General features: G+C 45.6%; 1 protein-coding gene across 1 annotated transcript; it reads left to right on the top strand.

Moving 5' to 3' along the window:
• The first annotated feature begins 540 nt into the window (after window positions 1-540).
• EDA2R (ectodysplasin A2 receptor) lies at window positions 541-18674 on the top strand. The gene is made up of 8 exons (XM_026703192.2): window positions 541-654; window positions 3817-3901; window positions 5881-5997; window positions 6694-6872; window positions 8448-8533; window positions 9955-10113; window positions 11711-11851; window positions 13799-18674. The coding sequence occupies exons 2-8, from the start codon at window positions 3854-3856 to the stop codon at window positions 14344-14346; spliced, it is 1278 nt and encodes a 425-aa protein (XP_026558977.2). The 5' UTR covers window positions 541-654; window positions 3817-3853; the 3' UTR covers window positions 14347-18674.
• The last annotated feature ends 268 nt before the right edge of the window (window positions 18675-18942 follow it).

Here is an 18942-nt window from a genome sequence, read left to right as displayed (position 1 = left end):
CTTTTGCTAGGCGGTATCCAAGCAAACGCTTCGCGGAGGATTCGGCGGCGCCCGCTTGGTTCTTCTTTCCTTTCCCCCCGCGAGACCTGCGTGGGGAGGCGCCGGTCCGAGGAGTCCCTGAACGGGCCCGGTCTCTCCGGGAGCCCCGAGCGAGGAAGGCGAGTCCCGTTCTGGGAGACGCGCCTGGCCCGGGAGCCGCACGGCTTCCACCGGGGACGGCCGGACCCTCCGCCCGGCGAAGTCCGCGGCCGAGCCGGAGCTGGAAGGGCGCTCAGAGCCCGCCTGGGATTCCACGCAGGGATGCCCGCCTGCACTCGGCCACCCACCGGGCCGGCTGGCTCCTGCGCTGGCGGAGCCGGTCCAGCCCGCCGGCCGATCCTCCGTCCCGCGAGGCCGCGCGCCCCTTCGCCACCGCCGAGCCCGGACGCGAGTCCCCGGCCTTCCCCGGCGACCCCCGCCTCCCCCGAGGAGCCCGCGGAGGGGGCGTGTAAGCCGGCCCTCCCTCCTTCTTTCCCTCCCGGCTGGGCAGGGCGAGCGGCGGCGGGCAAGTCCCGACACGTCCCGGGCTCCGCGTCGGCTGGTGCTGGCGGGGCGAGAAGCGGAGCTGCCGCCGCGCGTTGCCTTCCCGGACCCGGAGGCGGCGGGGATCGGCCGGTGAGTGGATCGCTCTTCCTTCCTTTTTTCCGGGCTTGGAATTTTTTTTAAAAATAACTTTATCCAAATATTAAACACAAAGGAAAATGGAAGTGGGAAAATAGGGGAGGAAAAAGGGAAAGGCAGCCTGGACTTCGGACTCCTTTTGCCGCGGTAGAATAAGACAGAACAACCTCAGTTTTTTACTTATACTGTAATACTGTAATTAGCCTTTTCTGTAACATGAAGCCTACCTAATCAGCAAAACCCTAAATCAGAATTTCGTTTTTTTCCCACCTCAAGCACGAAGTCCAAAAGTGGTTTCCAAGTAAAAACAAAATTATTTGTGTTCTTTTCCTTAATTAAAAGTCAATTTAGCCATCTCCGCTAATTCCGACTTTTGCAGCCTTTTGTCTACTGGAAATCAAAGTATCCTTCCGTTTTTGTGCACAGAGTATTCTTGCTGCTGTCGGCATATATTATCAAAGTTCTAGCTTTTTTCCAAGTTGTTTATCAATTAAATCCAAAAGAAAACTCTCTGGTTTTTTAGCTTTATATACACTTTAAGAAACTTCTCTATTAAGATGTGAATCCTACTCCAATTATTTGTTTGCTTTATCGGAAGTCCGCCATAAATGGTAAAAAGTTCCTTCTTTATACATTTACATTTCCAATATTCATTTGAAGTATTTTTATACATTCTTGACCATTTGTCCACTGTTACCAACAGGTACATCATCGTATAGAAAGTTTCTTTTAAATTATAGTTAAATGTAAATTTTAAATTTTTCTTCCATGTTTTCCTATATTTCAAACATTATATTATATCCAAAACTCTTTGCCCACTGAATCATACTAAGTTTACATACTCACTCTCCAAGTTCATTTTCAATAGCAATTTATAAACCTTAGCAGCAATATGTTCATTACCACACAATAGAATTTCCAATTCATTTTTACAAAATAAAATCCATATTTTTTTAATCTAATTTAAATCTTTCTTTCAATGGTAAATATGTAAACCAATGAAAAATTCAACCTTCTAATTCCAACTCCAACTCAAGATTTGAGGATAAAGTCACCATAATTGAAAAAGGACTCACAAGAGCTTTTGTTTATATTTATCAATATTTTCCTTATTAAAATTATAATGGACCCATTTGTAGAACTTTATGGAAAAGCAAAAATAACAATATCAAACTAAGATATTAATATAAAAATTTCATGAAAAAGTTTTTAACTTTTAAAAGGTTAATGAGAAGAGTGGCATTATTTTTGCAAATAATAGAAGACAATTGGATTCTCATCTCTGGTTCTGCATTTAATCAACTGCAAAGTGTAGTTTTTGTTGCACTATATGAAGAAAATCCAGCTTCACCTATATATGACCTTGGAAGAAGGGATAAGTATGTATGTTGACAGCCTTCTCAGATAATTATGAATAGTCTTTTTTCATACCTCACCAAAACTCAGCAAGTGGTAGTTTCTCCCTGTTGCAATGTGGAATCTGACATATGAATGACCCTCCAAATGGATCTTTTGCCAGGCATGCTTTGATTATTTGGAAAATATTAAGTTTCATGGAGTTTCACTGTAGATTTTCCAAATGTGGGGCTAATTTGGAGGCCACACTGCCACAAAAACCATCGAAGACCCACAAAATCCTTGCCATTTCTGCCCTTCCCTTCCGGCCATCGGGCACTCAGTTCAAAGCAGTGTGGCCAAGTCCTGCATCCCACAAAGAGGGTAGCAGAGATGAAGAAGGTGGCTGCTGGACCAGGTCAGCTCTCTTTCCCCCCGCCTGATGCTGCCGTCCCCCAAGTCCTCCCATCAGCCACGACTCCTCTCCCCACAGCCGTGTCTCCCACAAATGGGTGGCTCAGCCAGCAGCCCCCCCTGTTTCCAGAGTGGCCAAGTTCCAGCTGGCCACCTGGCTGCATCTCCAGAGACTGGCCAGGCTCGGCCACCAGCACCAAACCCAGCCCGTCCAGGCCATCACCCCAGTCCCTCCTTCTGAGCCCGAAGGCTGCCGTCTGCCACCTGCGGCCGAATCGGCCATTCATGCTCACCATTCGTTCCTCTGCTGCTTACCTGGTGGTTTGGTGGGATTTTAATGGCATGTTATTTTCAACCTAGGCTGGCAAATCATTTCGGTTTCAGGGGCTCCTGAGAGGTCTTGGCTGAAGATCCTTGAATCGCTCTTGGGAGAAATAGCGATCTAGTATAATAGGCACCATCTCATTCAGATTTAGTAAAGGTCAACAGGACAGGATCTGCCTGAATGAGCTTAATGCAGGTAGCCCTGAACTTACAACCCTTCCTTTAGTGACTGTTCAAAGTTACAACGGCACTGGAAGGAGAAAAGGCTTACAACCCAGTCCTCACACTTACAACCATCACATCATTTCCCTGTCATGTGGTCAAAATTTGGGTGCTTGGCCACTGTCAGGCATTTATAATGGTTGCAGCTCCCGGGGTCAAATGATCCCCCTTTGAAACCTTCCTGGTGGCTTCCAACAAGCAGAGGGAAGGCGGGGAAGCCGGATTCATTCAACAGCCGCACGACTCACTGAACAATTGTAGTCGTTTGCTTTAACAACCATGGGGAAAGATGTCATAAAACTGGGCGTGACTCACTTAACAACTGCCTTGCTTAATAATGCAAATTCTGATTTCAGTTGTTGTAAGTCAAGGATTACCCGTGACTCAATCCTGAGGAAGGATAATTAACATAACGCCCCCCCTTTGTATCTAAGTTTTGTTTTTAAGTCTGCTATAAATGGTGAGCTAGTTGTCTTTTTATTTCTAATTTCTTTATTAAATTTATTTGCCACCCAACTCGCCGTCCCATGACTCTGGGTGGCTCACTTTGTCCTTGCTGTTCAGGTGTGCTTCAGTCTTGATCAGGAAGGTCCCCTATGAACGACACCTGACTCTGGGCAACCAACCAAGTCTTCCCTGGTCTGTGTGGCCCAAGAGCTTTGCTGTGGCTGCTGCCTTCTGCCCAGCTCAGCCTGAAGCCTGGGGATTTCTGCTCCCCCCCCCACAATTCCTCAGCAGGGCTCGGGGCCGTCTCTCTGACCCCTTATGAGGAAGTCGATCCCTGCCTTGAAACAGAAGAGGTTCATTGGAGGGGAAGAAATGGGGCTTTGAGGAGAGGCTCATGTTCTCCTTTCTGCACAGTTTGCTTTCCAAGGAGCTGCGAACGGAGGGGTTTGGCATGGAGAAGGGAGCTGCACTGTGTCTCACGCTGATCATCGCCACCCAGGTAAGAGTCCGCCCTGCGGATAAGAAAAGTCCCCAACAGAAGCTGTGGAAAGGCGGGATCTGTGGGAAGCGATGCTCCCAGCGACGTTTCCCTGCCAATGCCGCTGTTGGGACTTGTGTCCCCCCCCCCCGTCTGATGCAGGCAAGGAAACCGCGGCCATTGCGTAATGATGTGTTACACCCGGGTTGCCCTGGGTTTGTCCATAGCTGCCTGGGTGAGGGTTCAGCACTGCACCTTGGCAACACCTCAGCCTACTTTGCCCCGTTTTGGCCATCACCAGGCAAGGCAGAAGCACGGCAGCATTGCAAGGGGACTGAAGCCTCGCTGTTCCATTCAACTTCAGAGAGACTCAGTGCAAATCCTGTTGAAAAGCGCACAGATGTTGGTCAGCAAGCAGAACTGGGGCTTGAGGCCCATCTGGCTTTTCCTCAGGAGGTCACTGTACTGAAACCAGTGGCTGTTCTAATGGATCTTTTGGGTTCAGGTGCCAGTTTCTGCAGCTGCTCCCTGAACAAGGAACCTCCATTGTCTGTGAGGGTCTCTTGGGGTCTCCATTGGCTGGTTGAGACTTTGGGTTCTCCTTCCACCGCCAGGAATCACCTGCCTTTTATTTAAAACTGCTTTTAGGAGCAACTACTTTTTTCCCCCAGAAGGTAGAATTATCTTACCTATGTTGTTCCCCATTATTATCGGAAAGGACTTATCACTTAGCATGTTATTAATTAGTCGGTAGAGATTTTTGCAGGGGATAATATGGCACAGTTTGTACAACAACCCATCCTTCCAAACTGTCGTATCCTGCCCTTAGGTCTACGAACATGGCCATGGTTTTAAGGCCTCATTGGAATCCTGCTTCAATTAGTTAGGCTTATCCCCTGATCTACAGAGGTCCAGTCTTGTTGGAAGGCAGCTTGTTCCACGGATAGATGTTCATCTATTATGGGACCTATCCTGTTTATAATGAATTTTTCCAGGAATTTGAAGCAGGAGCTTAAAAGGGCAATTGGGGTAGTAGCTTTCAACTCTGTCTTGTGGTTTGCCAGGTTTTAGAAGGGTGATGACCCGGGGCATGGCACAAAGGCAACACAGTCAGATAATCAATAAGAGTCCCTTTATTATCCCCAACTTTGTCCCCAGTGTCCAGGTTACCTTCTGGTTGGAGAAAAACTCTCCCAGGAACAGCCTTTGACTGCAGAAAATTAAGTCCAAAACAGGGTAAACACAAACTGTAACTTAAAGTCCAAACAAGCCAAACTGAAGTAATTAGTGTAGCAGGGCAGGAGCAAGAATTTCAGACTTGAAAGCATGGCAAAACTCACATGGTTGGGAAGACTCCAGAAACACAGATAAGCTACAACAACATAAGATAAAGTCACGTTTGTTCCCAGAAGTCACCGCTCTCAGCTTGCATCTCTTTTAAACTCTCTTCCCAGGTATGCCTAATGAAGGGAATCAGGGCCCTTTCCTCCCCTGTAAGCCACCCAACCCACATTGCTCCCTTATCCGTTCCTCCCTGCGTGTCCTAGGATGAAGAGGGGGTGGACCTGGGTCTTCCTCTGAATTCCCTCTCCCTTGTTCTACCTCTTCCCTGCTCTGCCCAGCTGGACTTTGCCCTTCCCCAGTTTCCTCCACAGCCAGCGAAGCCACTCCCTATCAGCTGTACGGCTTCCTCCTCAGATTCAGCCTCCGACAAGGCATGACAAGGAGTGATATCTTGTTTTTTGAAGTCTGGTGGCAGGCAGCCATTGGAAAGTACGTCTGAGAGGAATTTACTGATCCAATTCTGTGTGCACCTCCTAGATTTTATCAGGGATCCTAGATGAACACCAGGGAAGCCTTTAAAAAAAAACCCTTAGTAATTCGACTTTACTCAGTCTCTTGCGTTGTGGAAGGGTTCTTGGGGAGATGGTGCTCTCACTCTCTTCCGAGAGAATTGAGAAGTCATGTCATGCTGGTTCTTGCATTGTTTTTCCCACCAGGCTCTTGTGTCCCCCTCCATTGCAAACCCCGAGGAATGCCGAGAGGGCGAATACCTGGATGACCATGGCGAATGCAACCCCTGCAAGGAGTGTGGCCCTGGATTTGAACTCTCCAAGGTAATCTGAAGATGGGCTTATTGTGCCTTCTCAGACGTTTGCACCCCTGTGGAATCTGCCTAGGAAGCTCTTTGAGTCTAGCACAGCAGTTGATGACTGTAGACTTCAACTTTTATTTCAAATTAAATCAGGTAGGCATTTTAAAAATTAAAATGTTGCTCTGCTTTGTTCTTTTTTTGTGTGAAAATTGGCATGCAAAATTGGCATGCAAACATTTTTCTCTTACATTTTTAGTCTGTGGAATAAGCCACAATCTGGTCTTTCCATAATCTCTCCCTTCAGAAATATATATATATATATAGTATATATATATATAGTATTTCCCAGAAAAAGACCATTTATCCCCCTCCCCAAATTCCTCAGCTTTAAAGCTGGTGTAGATGTTGTATTTGCTGAAAATATAGTAAGAGTGGCAGATGGTGTTGGTGGGCTTCTTTTAGCCAAGTCAAAAGAGAGCAGTGAAGAGTGTGCTAGATGGATTGTCGTAATGAACGTATTTTGTGACGATTTGGGTACTAAATTACCCTTCTTGGAATAGGTGGAAGATCGTCACCCCTGCAAAGTAATTCATAGCATTTCCTCTGTAAAACAGAAATCCCACCCCCACCCCCCCTCCCTCTCCCTCTCCCTCCCTCCCTTTCTGGCATGACTTTTCTGCATGCACAGGCAGAATTACGGGATGCGTCTCTCTTGCAGGAGTGTGGCTATGGGGAAGGGAGGGAGGCTGAGTGCACCCCATGCCAGCCCAGGAGGTTCAAGGACAGGTGGGGGCCGCATGGCTGCAAGTCCTGCCTCTCCTGCTCACTGATCAACCGGGCCCAGAAGTCCAACTGCAGCACAACCTCCGATGCCACCTGTGGAGGCTGCTTCCCCGGGTAAGGAAGGCTGTCCAGCTCCACAGGGAGCCTTTGATCAAAACAGGAACTGGGCAGCTCTCGAGGGTCCATTTGGAGTTGTGACAGGGTGCTTGAGTAAGCTCTCCTGTTTTAAGAGCATCATCAAGAAAATCACATCCTAGGAGGGAGAGGTGGATTGGGTTAAAGGACACCCAGAGTATTACACCCCTTGTGTTTGGTGTGATCATGGTTGCTGTTCACGATGGTGTCGAATTGCTCCCATTTGTATACAATCTGCCTGCAGTTGACCAAGAGAGTCCAAACTTTGGAAATCCCTTGGTAAACTTTTTTAACCTGATGAGCATCCAGCAGGGGCTTTAATTCAGGGGTCTTCAAACTTGACAGCTGTAAGACTTGTGGACTTCAACTCCCAGAATTCCTCCTCCAATCATGTTAACACAGGAATTCTGGGAGTTGAAGTCCACAAGTCTTAAACTTGCCAAGTTTGAAGACCCTTGCTTTAATATAACAACAACAACAACAACAACAACAACAACAACAACAACAATAATAATAATAATAATAATAATACCAGCAGCAGCATGATCATTGCTCCAAAGGCTCCTTAGCTCATTTTCAGTAGCACATTGAGTGCCTTCTGATACAAGGGGCCTGACGCAATATTGTCAATCGCTTTATATCATTTGACCATATGGTTTTCTTGGCAAACTTTTCTTGGAGTGGTTTGCCATTGTCTTTCTTCTCCTTTACACTTGAAAATGGATGCTTGGCAGTCGTCACTTTTGCCCCCAGTCTCTTGCCTCTCAGCTGGAATCATCTCCACAACTGGGAGCTCCTGCTAGGAATGGATACTCTTGGCTCTCCTGCTGGTGTTCCTTCCTCGTCCCTCACAGGAACCCCCGCTGCCCAGCAGGGATTGAGGGGTTCAGAAGTGTAGCCTTATGACTCTTCTTTCTTTCTGGGAGACTAGACTGGCTAAGGGGGACTCAAGTTCCAGTTCAGCCTCAGCAACTTCTTGAGCGACATTGAGCCAGTCACTCTCTCGCGGCCAGAACCAAATGTGTATTTGGGGGGGGGAGGGGGGAACAAGAGGAAAGGACTATTGCATCCTGAAAGAAAGTTGGGGGGGGGGGTGTAGATTTGAAGAATGAATAAACAAAATCGTCAGGTTTGTGGGGCAGCAACGTCAAATCAGGGAATCCGTGCCATGTTCAGAAAGTGGTTAGTTCACTAGGTGGGCTGCCCATAACCCTGGTTTTCCACATGCCTAGATATCCTTGCACCAAGGAGTAACATTGGCATGATGAGGACTGGTTGAGCTCAGGAAAAGCAGATGAAGATGGGAGCAGGGATGAAGCCAATTATTCACTTATTTCCTTTGCACTGTGATTACATATTAAGTGCACTGGAAATGATTTTGGTGTATGAATCAGTCCTCAGCGCATCAGGGGAGCAAGGAAACAGTTTACTAAGAGTAACGGGTTTTGCAGCCTTTGGGAAGCCTCCGGTGCCCTCTGCCCATGTTCAGGTGGTAAGTAGCCCTCTGCAGCTCCTCCATATTAAACATCGGTCCATTTTTCTTGCTTTTTACAGCTTCTACAGTAAAACTCAGATTGGTGGATTCCAGGACCTTGAATGTGTGCCCTGCACAAAGCAGACCCCACCTTCCGAACCACAGTGTATGTACTAACTAGGCTCCTAGGAGCTCCTTCTCCTCATTATGCTTCAGGCCTCATCCTCCTGACAAAGTTCTACACCATGGGGTCCCCAAACTTGGCAACTTTAAGACTTGTGGACTTCAACTCCCCGAATTCCATGGCTGGCTGAGAAATTGTGGGAGTTGAAATCCACAAGTCTTTAAGTTGTCAAGTTTGGAGACCCCTGTTCTACACTGCAGCAAGATTGAGGCTTGCTGAATATTTGGGTTCCCTGCCCATATAGAGGTAAAGGTGAAGGTTTCCCCTGCCCAGTTGTGTCCGATGCTCAGGGGTGGTGCTCATCTCCATTTCTTATGCAAGGGAGCCAGTGTTGTCCAAAGGCACTTCTGTGGTCATGTGACCAGCAGGAGTATACCCCAAGGCTCTCAGAATATTGATAAATAGTGGTATCTATTTATCTACTCACATTTGCATGCTTTCAAACTGCTAGATAGGCAGGAGCTGGAGCAAGGAATAGGAGCTTGCCCCATCACATGGCACTCGGGTTTCAAACCCAGACTGTCAGCTTTCTAGCTGACAAGCTCAGCATCTTTAAGTCCTGAGCTATCACACCCCTGGCCTCCACATATGAAATTGCATGCCAGGGAAGTTTGATTCTGCAAATAGTCATTGGCATATGAGGTGGAGAGCAAATTGATAACCACTGGCTTTTATTAGTTGTGCCTCTGGATGCACGATGGGTAAAATATATGTTCTGCTTTATATTCAGTAATGGCCTGCTCCTGTTAGCCTTGTGAGATATTGTGGAAACCCCGCAGAGCTATCAGTGCTGACTCCTGATCAATAGGAAGAAAACCCAGCCAAATCTGCCTGACTTCATGGCCTATAAAACTCTTGAGACTGGGTGGCATTTTGAGATGTTGTTCCGGTCAAGGGGACTAGAAACTCTGTTGCTTAAGAGGTTTTGCAATGGTGATTTCAGGTTCTAAGCACACATTTTCTGTCTGAACGGAATCTGCATTGCCCTGCTGAAAATGCTTTTATTTATTTATTTTTAATTTCCAATATATTCCAGTTCAACTGCAAGGCATGCTAGGTCTCACTTTATGCTGTCGTCTTAAGTAGGAAGGCTGGAAGGTTTTTAGCAGCTGTGCACTCACAAGAGCAAAGCAGGCCTGCCTGATCAACAAGATAGGAAGAGTTGCTAAGTACTGGGGAATTGGAACATCCAGTTGGGCTTGTAACAAAACCCATTTTGCACTTGGGAGATGGAAATGTTCCATTCTGCATTACGGAGCACACACACACACACACACACACACACACACACACACGTCCTGTCCAGCCACAGACAGGTTCCTAAGTGGGATTTGTTGCCTGCCAAACAGATCAGACGGGACCCTGTTCCTTCCTGCTTTGAATGATGTTTCTGATCTTGGCAGGCCTTTCTAGAATTGGCTTAGAAGAAAGTTCCACGGATCCTGCCCAAGACCCAGCTCTGGTGGTGCTCACAAGCAGCGCCCTGGCACTCCTGGCGCTGGTCCTCCTGACGGTCGCCATTCTCTACTGCCAGCAATTCTGGAAGAGCCAGTGCCAACAGGGTGAGTGGGTCCTGTATGTGGTTGCCCCTCCTTTCCCCACTCTTCCTAAGGGAAGTGGGTTTCTCTTCCACCAGGGTTTTGTCTGCCTCAGCAATATGCTTTTTAGTCTCATACAGAGTTGTTCTGACCAAGACTTCCCGAGACCATAATTAAGCACATGCTTAGTTAAAACAACTCTTGTTTCATTTCAGCGCTGGGAAGTATGTGCATTCCCAGCCTGTAATGAGTCCCAAACAGTCCCTCGAGATAAGCACCCACCTTTCTCTCCTTTGAATAGCTGCCAACAACTAGAGCGCCAAATGAATGATAAAAAAACAACTGAAGTACAAAGTCCACACAGAGCTTCAAGGATTAATCCAAACAGAGCAAATGAATTTGCTTCCTGCAAAGGTTGCTCTACCTTTGCCTGTCCTTTATACCTTATGGGAGGGGCAGTCACCTCCAAGCCTTACTCCCGAGTTGCCCCTTTTGTTTCATGTGCTCTTGCCTCCTAGCAGCTCTGCGCACACACGCACTGGGAACAGGCTCCCCTGGGTCCTCTGTCTTGCTGCTGCCAGGCTCTGGAGGCTCCGGAGTCAGCACCCCACTCCCCAATGGTCCTGGCCCCGCCTCTGCATTGGACGCAGGACCCTCGTCCGAGTCCTCCCCAGACTCCCAGACTGGATCCTGTTCTTCCCCACTGTCCGATTCCACTGCTGTCTACACAGGCTGCCGGCAAATCACAACAAGAGTAAGGAAGATGATGTGAGGGAAATATGCATAGATGTTACCAAGGCAAAAGGGGCAGAAATGCATTTTTAAATCCTGAGAAATGAGATAATATTCGGAAGCAGTTCAGGCAAATGGTTCACTGGAATATAAAAAGTGGGTAGGAGATACCACATCAAACAGACTGGCAGATTCGCAGATACACATATAGGTTAGGTGTGTTCAGGTCTTTTCCCATGTAAGATTAAGAGTATCTTGGCGACGTTTCGGCGAGGTCCCACTCTCCATCCTCAGGCTGGTGCACTGGCACAAAGCCGAAAGCACCAGCCTGAGGATGGCGAGTGGGACCTCGCCGAAACGTCACCAAGATACTTTTAATCTTACACGGGAAAAGACCCGAACACACCTACACCTACATACCTGTACACTATATATATATAGTATTCAGCTTTGTTCAGGTATTTTCTCACGTCATTATAGTTGTGCTTTTAAAGTTGTAGCAACGTTTCGGCAGAATCTCATCTGCCATCATCAGGCTTCTGTATTGATACTGTATTGATTCTGCCGAAACGTTTCTACAACTTTAAAAGCACAACTATAATGATGTGGGAAAATACCTGAACAAAGCTGAAAACCATGCATGTAAGTACCCACGAAAACTTAAGAAAACACATACACACACGTACACACACACACACACACACACACACACATATACAGTATATGCATTCAGTGGACAGATTAAAACTATGAGCACATTCATAAAACATGATTCAATTAGGAACAATCCCCAAAAGCTCTCCAGCATATGAGCCTTCCCTCGTTGTGGAGGCTGTCTTGCAAGGTGTGTAAACTCCTGTTTCTTCTTTTTCTATGCATGTTCCTAAAGTGTTTTTGAGAAGTCAGAATGTCTCTGGGCAGAGAGTGACATTTCAGACATCTGCTGGGCCAGCTGGTTTCCATGACCTGCCGCCAGATGCATGCTCCTTGGACCTCAGGAACTTCAGGTCTCTCTACAGACCCCCAGAAGGTGAATTTCTCCCGTGGGTTTCATCGAGTAACCAAGATGGAGCCTGTGTCCAGGTGTCCATTTAGAGCCTCTTTCTTATCTGATTACTGTGCTCTGACCTGGAGATGTACAAAATAGCCCCAGTGAACCCTGAAGAGAAGTTCTGCGAGGCTCAAGAATGAGTCCTCCGGTGCTCTGCATAGAAGGTCGATGTTCCTTCCCGTGTTGGGAGAGAGGCACATGCACATGTTCAGAAGGCACTTCCCGTGCTTGTATTCAAACATTAATTACATAACGCAGGGTGGTAGCGGCGGTTTAAATGCTTTGATCAGCAAAAGAGGTTCAAAACAGTCATTGGCCCAGTTGGGATGGAAGACTAGACAAGTATATTCACACTTCGTGTGTAGAATATTTTGTCTTTTATGATTCAGCTTAATTAAGGTGTAAACATAATTCGCTCTTCTTAAAATTATACGTAACAGGCAGTCCTCAACTTAAAAACAGTTCATTTACTGACTGAAAATAGTGATGTATGACCATTTTTCAAATGACCTTTGTGGCATCTCCATGGTCACAGGATCATAATTTGGTTGCTTGGCAACTGACTCGTATTTATGATGGTTGCAGAGTCCGGGGTGGGGGGGCGCATTTTGTGACCTTCTGACAAGAAAAGTCAATGTGGAAGCCAAATTCACTTCACAGCTAGGTGACTAACTTATCAGCTACAGTGGTTCACTCAACAACTGTGGCAAGAAAGGTCATAAAATGGAGCGAAACGTAGTTAACAAATGTCTCATTTAATGACAGAAATGTTGGGCTCAATTGTGGTCGTAAGTCGAGGATTACCTGTATTATGTCAGCGGTCCAGGAAACCTCCATTCTAACAAATAACTCCGAGACAGGCATCTTCTCAAAAGTTCTGTTTTATTTGGATAGTAAACTGACATATCTGGGGAATCCCGAATATGAAAGTTCTGGGCTTCCTTGCAATAAGTAAAGACTACAAATCCACCCCCTGCACCCTTCATTGCATCACATGCCCCAATCACTATCCATCCCCATTTGAGACGTCCCCTCACCCAGGTGCAGAAATAGCATGACCTTGACTTAGAAGAAGAAGAATGCTATTATGTCTAACCACATACACTCCAAGAAATTCCCCCCTCCCATTTTCCCAGGCTCAAGAATGTGGCGGTGTGGAAGCGTCTGGTCTCAATATGGCTTCCAAAGCTGACATGTTACTTGTTAAGGACGAACAAAGGGTTCAACGCTGGTGGGGAACGATGGGCCTCCTGAGGGTTCTCCAGCCTCCTCAGATCTTTGGAGGTTTCTCCCCCTGTTTCAGATCTGCCTTCGACTCTCGCCTGGCCTCTTGGGAGCCTCCTGGGTGGAACTGGGTCCTTCTGGCCCCGAGAGAGGAAGGTGCCCAGCAGGAGGGCGTTCAGGTGGGCTTCTGGCCCAGTGACATTTTGGTCAGAGGAAAAGGGGGGTTTCCTCCTCCTGTGGGGAGTTTATTTATTTATAATGACATTTATTTGCCGCCCATCTCGTATGCAGCGACACTGAGTGGCTTGCCACAGGGGGCCTTGCCATATCAACGACAAAGGCTGCGAAATAAAACTGAAGAAGTTGTTGATTTCAGGCTGCCTGCCCAATACATTTGTGATTTGATTTTCCGTCATATATTTTTATCAATTTCAATGTTCAATTGAAATTGTTCTTTTCCAAAACAATTTTTTTGCAAGGTTTAGAGCTGTGCAGCACTTGGAAGGTGAAGGCAAAAGAGATGCTGGGGGTGGGGGAGGGGAAAACTGCACCATTCCAGGAGAGATGCGGCTGCCTGTTTGCTTTCAAATCCAGAGAGCTGCCTGGCTGTCCTGTGTGGCTGTTGGTCTTCCCTGTCGCTCAGTTGGGCAAGCAGCTGTAGGACTTCCCATGTTCACCTTAACTGGCTTTTCCTGCTTTCAGGCCCTGCTGGAGCTCTTCAGTTTATCCCAGGAGCGGATGTTTCTGGATCCCGCCTCCCGCATCCACAGCCTGATACAGATTGGTCCAAGCTGGTGACTGTCACTTCCACGACCCCCACAGCCAGGAGCCTCTTGGAGACGCAGCCCCTGATGGGGACTTCTGGGCTCCACAGCTGCTCCTTCCATGGGGCCTTTTCCGAGAGCAGAGAGGACCACAGCAGAGGTCCTGACGGCCTGGCCCAGCCCGCCTCCTGCGCCAGGGAATCGCAGCATTGCTGGCCTCACGCCCCAGTGGAATGCACTGAGCTGGATCTGCAGGCCTTCTCCACCTGGGCCGGGAAGGGGGCAGCCAAGACAGGAGCGCCAGGCAAGCAGAAGCCGCCACCAGAAGTGCTTCTTCCATGGTCTGCCTGCCCAGCAGCCCAGGCTGGGCTCTCTCTGGAAGTGGCTTCAGTCCTGTGCTCCTCCTTCCAAAACCAGACCCTTGAAACCGGGGAGCCCCTGCAAAGTTCCTCCAGCAATGTTTCCCTGGAGAAGCTGCCATTTTGAATATTTACAGTTTCACAGTTTTGTACACTTCAGCCATTGCCATTCTTCACCTGGATGTTGTGGCTATTGGCAACATTGGTCGAGCTAAAGAGACCCCCCTCCCGCCTTCCAGGGGGGATTCCGTGGCGTTGTCTTTCTTTCGTGCCATCCAGCCACACCGCAAACAGAAGAGGTTGGCCCATCTCTAGTGATGGATCCCAAAAGCTGGCACTAAGCCAGACGTCAAGGTTACGAAGGTTTTATTGACTTCCAGGCCAGTTTTGGAAGAAAGTTCTGCAGAAGGTTTAGCATTTTGGTGCTTTTTTTTTTTTTGCGTTATGACTAATTTATTGGGATTTCCGCCCATAACGTCCAACTCTAGGATGTTTTCTACTCATCCATGAGAAAACTTGTAGCAGCCGAACAAGCCCATCCAGGTCTGCTGGGAGTCGAGTGACTTCAACTGAGTGAGACATTACCTGGCCTCCTTGTCAGAGTAAAATCTTCAAGAGAGGGCAAAAAAAGTTTACTTGCAGATTGGGAGAGAAAGGAAGTCCAAGAGAGACCTAGACTATCTATCACATGCCTGCTTGATTTCTCCATGAAATTCGCCTTCTGATCGGCTGTGCTAGAAGGTTGTCTCCTGGTTTCTCCCATTTGTCACCATTTGGCTGCTTGAAGTGTGTTTCTCCACCTCACGATGGAGTTACTACCGTACAGTACTTGAAAACCCTGGAGCTTAAGTAGGTTTCTTTGTTGATTGTTGAAAATGTGGTTTATTTTCAGGGCATGGCGGGAAGTTACAATACTCCAATGATCCCTGAAAAATTATCTTACATTGCTTTGAGATGTCCTTTTTCCTCAGGACACTTACAATAATTTCAACATGGCTGTTTTCAAAGTATGCCTTGATCAGTCTGAGCTTCTGAGCTCTCCAGCAAATGTAAAATACTGCCTCTTCCATCTTTAATGGACATTTTCAGGAAAGAGCTCTCTGGCCGTGCTTTTTTATTTCCTCTTTGAGCAGAATTGTAGCAGAAATGAAATTGATTTTTTAAATCACAAAAATGCTAGCAGAGGAAGGCCTTGGAAGATTAGGCCCATTTTTTAAAATCCAAAGTCTCTGAATGTTATGTATTTTTTCATTATGTATTTTTCATTGATTCTAGAGGAGTCAGATCCTGCCTGGCTTATCTCCACTGGTAGCAAGGCCATTCATTCAGTGTTCATTCCCTGCCTTTGCATGGTAAACAGTCCTTCTGAAATGCCTTGCTTCCTTCTCAGATATGGCTCTGTCATCTCAGGGATCTATCTGACAATCCACCATCATGTTGTCAATTCCAGAATTCAATTCCCTGTATAAACAGAGGTAGTCTTCCCTTAATGACCCTAATTTGGGCTTACAAATCTGCTAAGCAAAGCAGTTGCTAAATGGAAAACCATGTGACCAGGACTGCTGGCTGGCTGGGAAGGGACAAAATTATTCAGTTTCACACCTTTGATTTTTGTATACTTCCTAAGCACTGCCTCCTGGCACTGCCCCCTTTGGAACACTCATAAATTCCTTCTTCCAATCTTGTACACATTAAAAGCAAAGCCATGGTGCTGTAGGGGAGGGGGGTTGCAGGAGAGGGGGCTGGGAGCCCTGAGAACTGCCAGTAGTTAGGCAAATAATTGAAGGAAGGAAGGAAGGCCAAGACTGCTTTATTGAGTCAGGCTTAAACAGGCTTCATTGGATCTGTACATTTTTTTCTGACATTGTTAGTAATTAATCAATTCAGTTAGTAATTAATTAATTAGTTCACCATCCTGGCTTGCCAATGACAACTCTGTTTTCAGACAGGAGGGATCAGGATGGGTTTTGAATGGCAATTGAGATAATTGTATTTGAAACTGGATGCTAACACATTGAATACTAAGCCAATTGTGTGGCTTTTCTTTCACCTAATACTGCTGTGGCTGTTGCCACATGGAATCGTTTTGGTGAATGCAACTTTGCATGAACAGCTGGGGAATTCTGGGACTTGAAGTCCACAAGTCTCAAAATTGCCATGTTTGGAGATCCCTGGACTATAGAGTCTCTGGTACAAACTTTTTTGTAACACAGCTTCAGTATGGAGCTATCTTTTTTTATCACCTCCTTTAATAGATTGAAATGACTTTGATTAGTTAAATTGCTCGTTCTTACATTATCAGTGCCAGGTTTGTTTGAAATGTAGACACAGTTGATAAATTGGTTGACTGGGTTCTCGTGGATTACATGAGACTGCAGCTGGTAACTAAAAACGCACGCTTCTCTGAAGCCATTAAGCAGATATGCAGCAGATAGATGTCCAAATTCAGCTGTGGTTGTCATTGCATGTGTGTGTTCAAATGCCACTGGAATCTTTGGGTAAACACAAATATAAGCCAGGGGTGGGTTTCTACCGGTTCTGTCCACCTCTGTAGAACCGGTAGCTCTGAAGAGCAGCATAGAACCAGTTCTTTGTCTGCTGATTTTTTTGGCTACCTGCCCACCCGGGGTCTTACCTGATCTTTATTTCCTGATTTTTTCAACTTCAGCTGCCTTGCGAGGCACAGCTGCAGTTAAAAAAACAAGAAATGAGGGCTGTTTCAAAGGCTGCTTCTGGCCAGGCAGCGTGCTAATGACAGTTAACAGGCTCTGCTCACAGCAGGCAGGGAAGCTCGTAAATCCCGAACCGGTACTTACCCCTGTCATGTCCCACCCCTGATATAAGCCCATTGTTTAGAAGTCCTTATAGTGATTTACTTCACTGATCTTCCAAGATATACAGTTATTTTTAATGATCATGTAATAGGAATTTTCCTTGGAAAATTTTGTTGTGGTTATTTTGTGAATGACATTTTGTTGGCTAAAACAAGCTTAGAAAAGATTTATCTCCTATTTTAATCAGAATACCAAATTATTAATTATCTCTAATTGCTCTTAATATCTCATTGGTCTTAATATCTTAACACCTCTTAATATCTACATTTGTATTTTGTATCTTGTTCTAATTTTAGGACCCATATCACATGTTCATTATGTGCTAATCCAGGGGAGAGGTCATTCTTTTTAGGAGTTATAGAGATCTCCTCAAAGAATAATATAGTCACTTGATAAATTGATTTATATAAGATCTAACCAGATGTTGAGGGTGTAGAGTGGCTGGCTCCTTTAGAAGAAGACTATCTCTACCGTAACCACAGTGTAGAATAATTCCTCTAAACTAGACTTACTCATTGTAAGTCAAGGAGACTGATGTGAGAAAGTTGCCATCAGATACCATGTGAAGCCTCTTATCTTGTACAAGTGATTCACCTACCTTAAAGACTTTTCTTGAATAAAAAACAAATATCAGAATTGGGTTTCAGGCACTAGGTCTCATAAACTGAAATGGATCACTCAGACCCAGGAATCTTATTGCTACATTATTACATATTATTATCCTTTAGGTTTCCTTTGGCATCGCCTTGCTGCAATGTCCAAAGTTGTGAAGATTTTACCTGTCTGAATAATGTGAAAAAGAAGAATTGCATTTCAAAACTTCTTCCTGTTCTTTATTTTATATTGAGTGTAAATGATTAGTGTTTAGAAGACTACTGTAGTGATACAGACTCTCTATGAAATGAATGTTTTTTAAGCAATGAGAATTTGTTTTGCAACTGTACTGTGGAAAAAACAGCGCTGAATGAAATCTGTTTTTCCTGTTTCACAAAATCTCCTGTAAAGAGGTCATCGTTTGTCTACCTCACTCATAATACTTATTCTCAACGAAGTAAACACAAAGGTAAAATATTGTTGATTTACAAGCTTGGAATCAATAGATTTTTGAAAATTCAGTCACAGCACAGCTTAGAAATTTGGTGTTTGCTTTTCCCAGTCAACAGCACTGGAAAACTGTCGGCTGTCAAACAATATCAAAGATTTTCATTTGTGGTTTTAAAAGTTTTATTTATTTTCATACTATCAGAAATACTAACAAACTGGAAATAGAAGCATTTCAAAGTAATTGAAATTTATTTGTGTTTAGTTTTAGTTTTCATTTGTAATAAATCCCAACTGATGATAGAAACTTTTATTATTTGTAAAAGAAAGTTGTTTCCAAAACAGGAAAAAAGTAGGGACATCTTTGGGAATTCAAAGAGTTCCTGCTTCTTTGCATTTATTTATTTCGAGGGTGAAATACCTCATGTATTTTTTGTATGTATTAATTTTCCTGTAATTCTAAATACCACTATTATTTTAACAGCAATTTCAGGTTCCTTTATTTTGAAGGGAACAATTATCCATGTGAAACGTTTTGTACTTGTAGTGAAAAGAAATAAAAATTATGCCTCCCTGTAAATACTCTCCATGCTGTGCCTCAGTATCACATTAACATCCTTATGGCTAGTTCTCGGTTTATAGCCATTGACCACTTGAAGTTCAGGTGTCATCTCCATTTATAAACCTTCCCAGCTGGCTGCCCACAAGCAAAGTCAATGGAAGTAGCCAGATTCGCTTAATGGCAGCGTGATTCTTTTAACAACTGGGACAAAAAGGTCGTAAAGTGGGGCGAATCTCACTCCGCATCTGCCTTGTTATCAATCGCGGTCGTAAGTCGAGGACCAGCG

This window comes from Pseudonaja textilis, chromosome 12, assembly GCF_049901715.1.
Source record: "Pseudonaja textilis isolate UNSWEBS1 chromosome 12, rPseTex1.2, whole genome shotgun sequence".
NCBI classification, from domain to species: domain Eukaryota; kingdom Metazoa; phylum Chordata; class Lepidosauria; order Squamata; family Elapidae; genus Pseudonaja; species Pseudonaja textilis.
This window is presented reverse-complemented; position numbering and strand designations above follow the sequence as displayed.

What these genes read in the sequence shown, in the direction of transcription:
- EDA2R (XM_026703192.2), top strand. Translation starts at nt 3,854, where the DNA reads ATGGAGAAGGGAGCTGCACTGTGTCTCACGCTGATCATCGCCACCCAG. An exon ending in CTGGATTTGAACTCTCCAAG is followed by an intron (nt 5,998 to 6,693) that starts GTAATCTGAAGA and finishes TCTCTCTTGCAG; the next exon opens with GAGTGTGGCTATGGGGAAGG. An exon ending in TGTGGAGGCTGCTTCCCCGG is followed by an intron (nt 6,873 to 8,447) that starts GTAAGGAAGGCT and finishes TGCTTTTTACAG; the next exon opens with CTTCTACAGTAAAACTCAGA.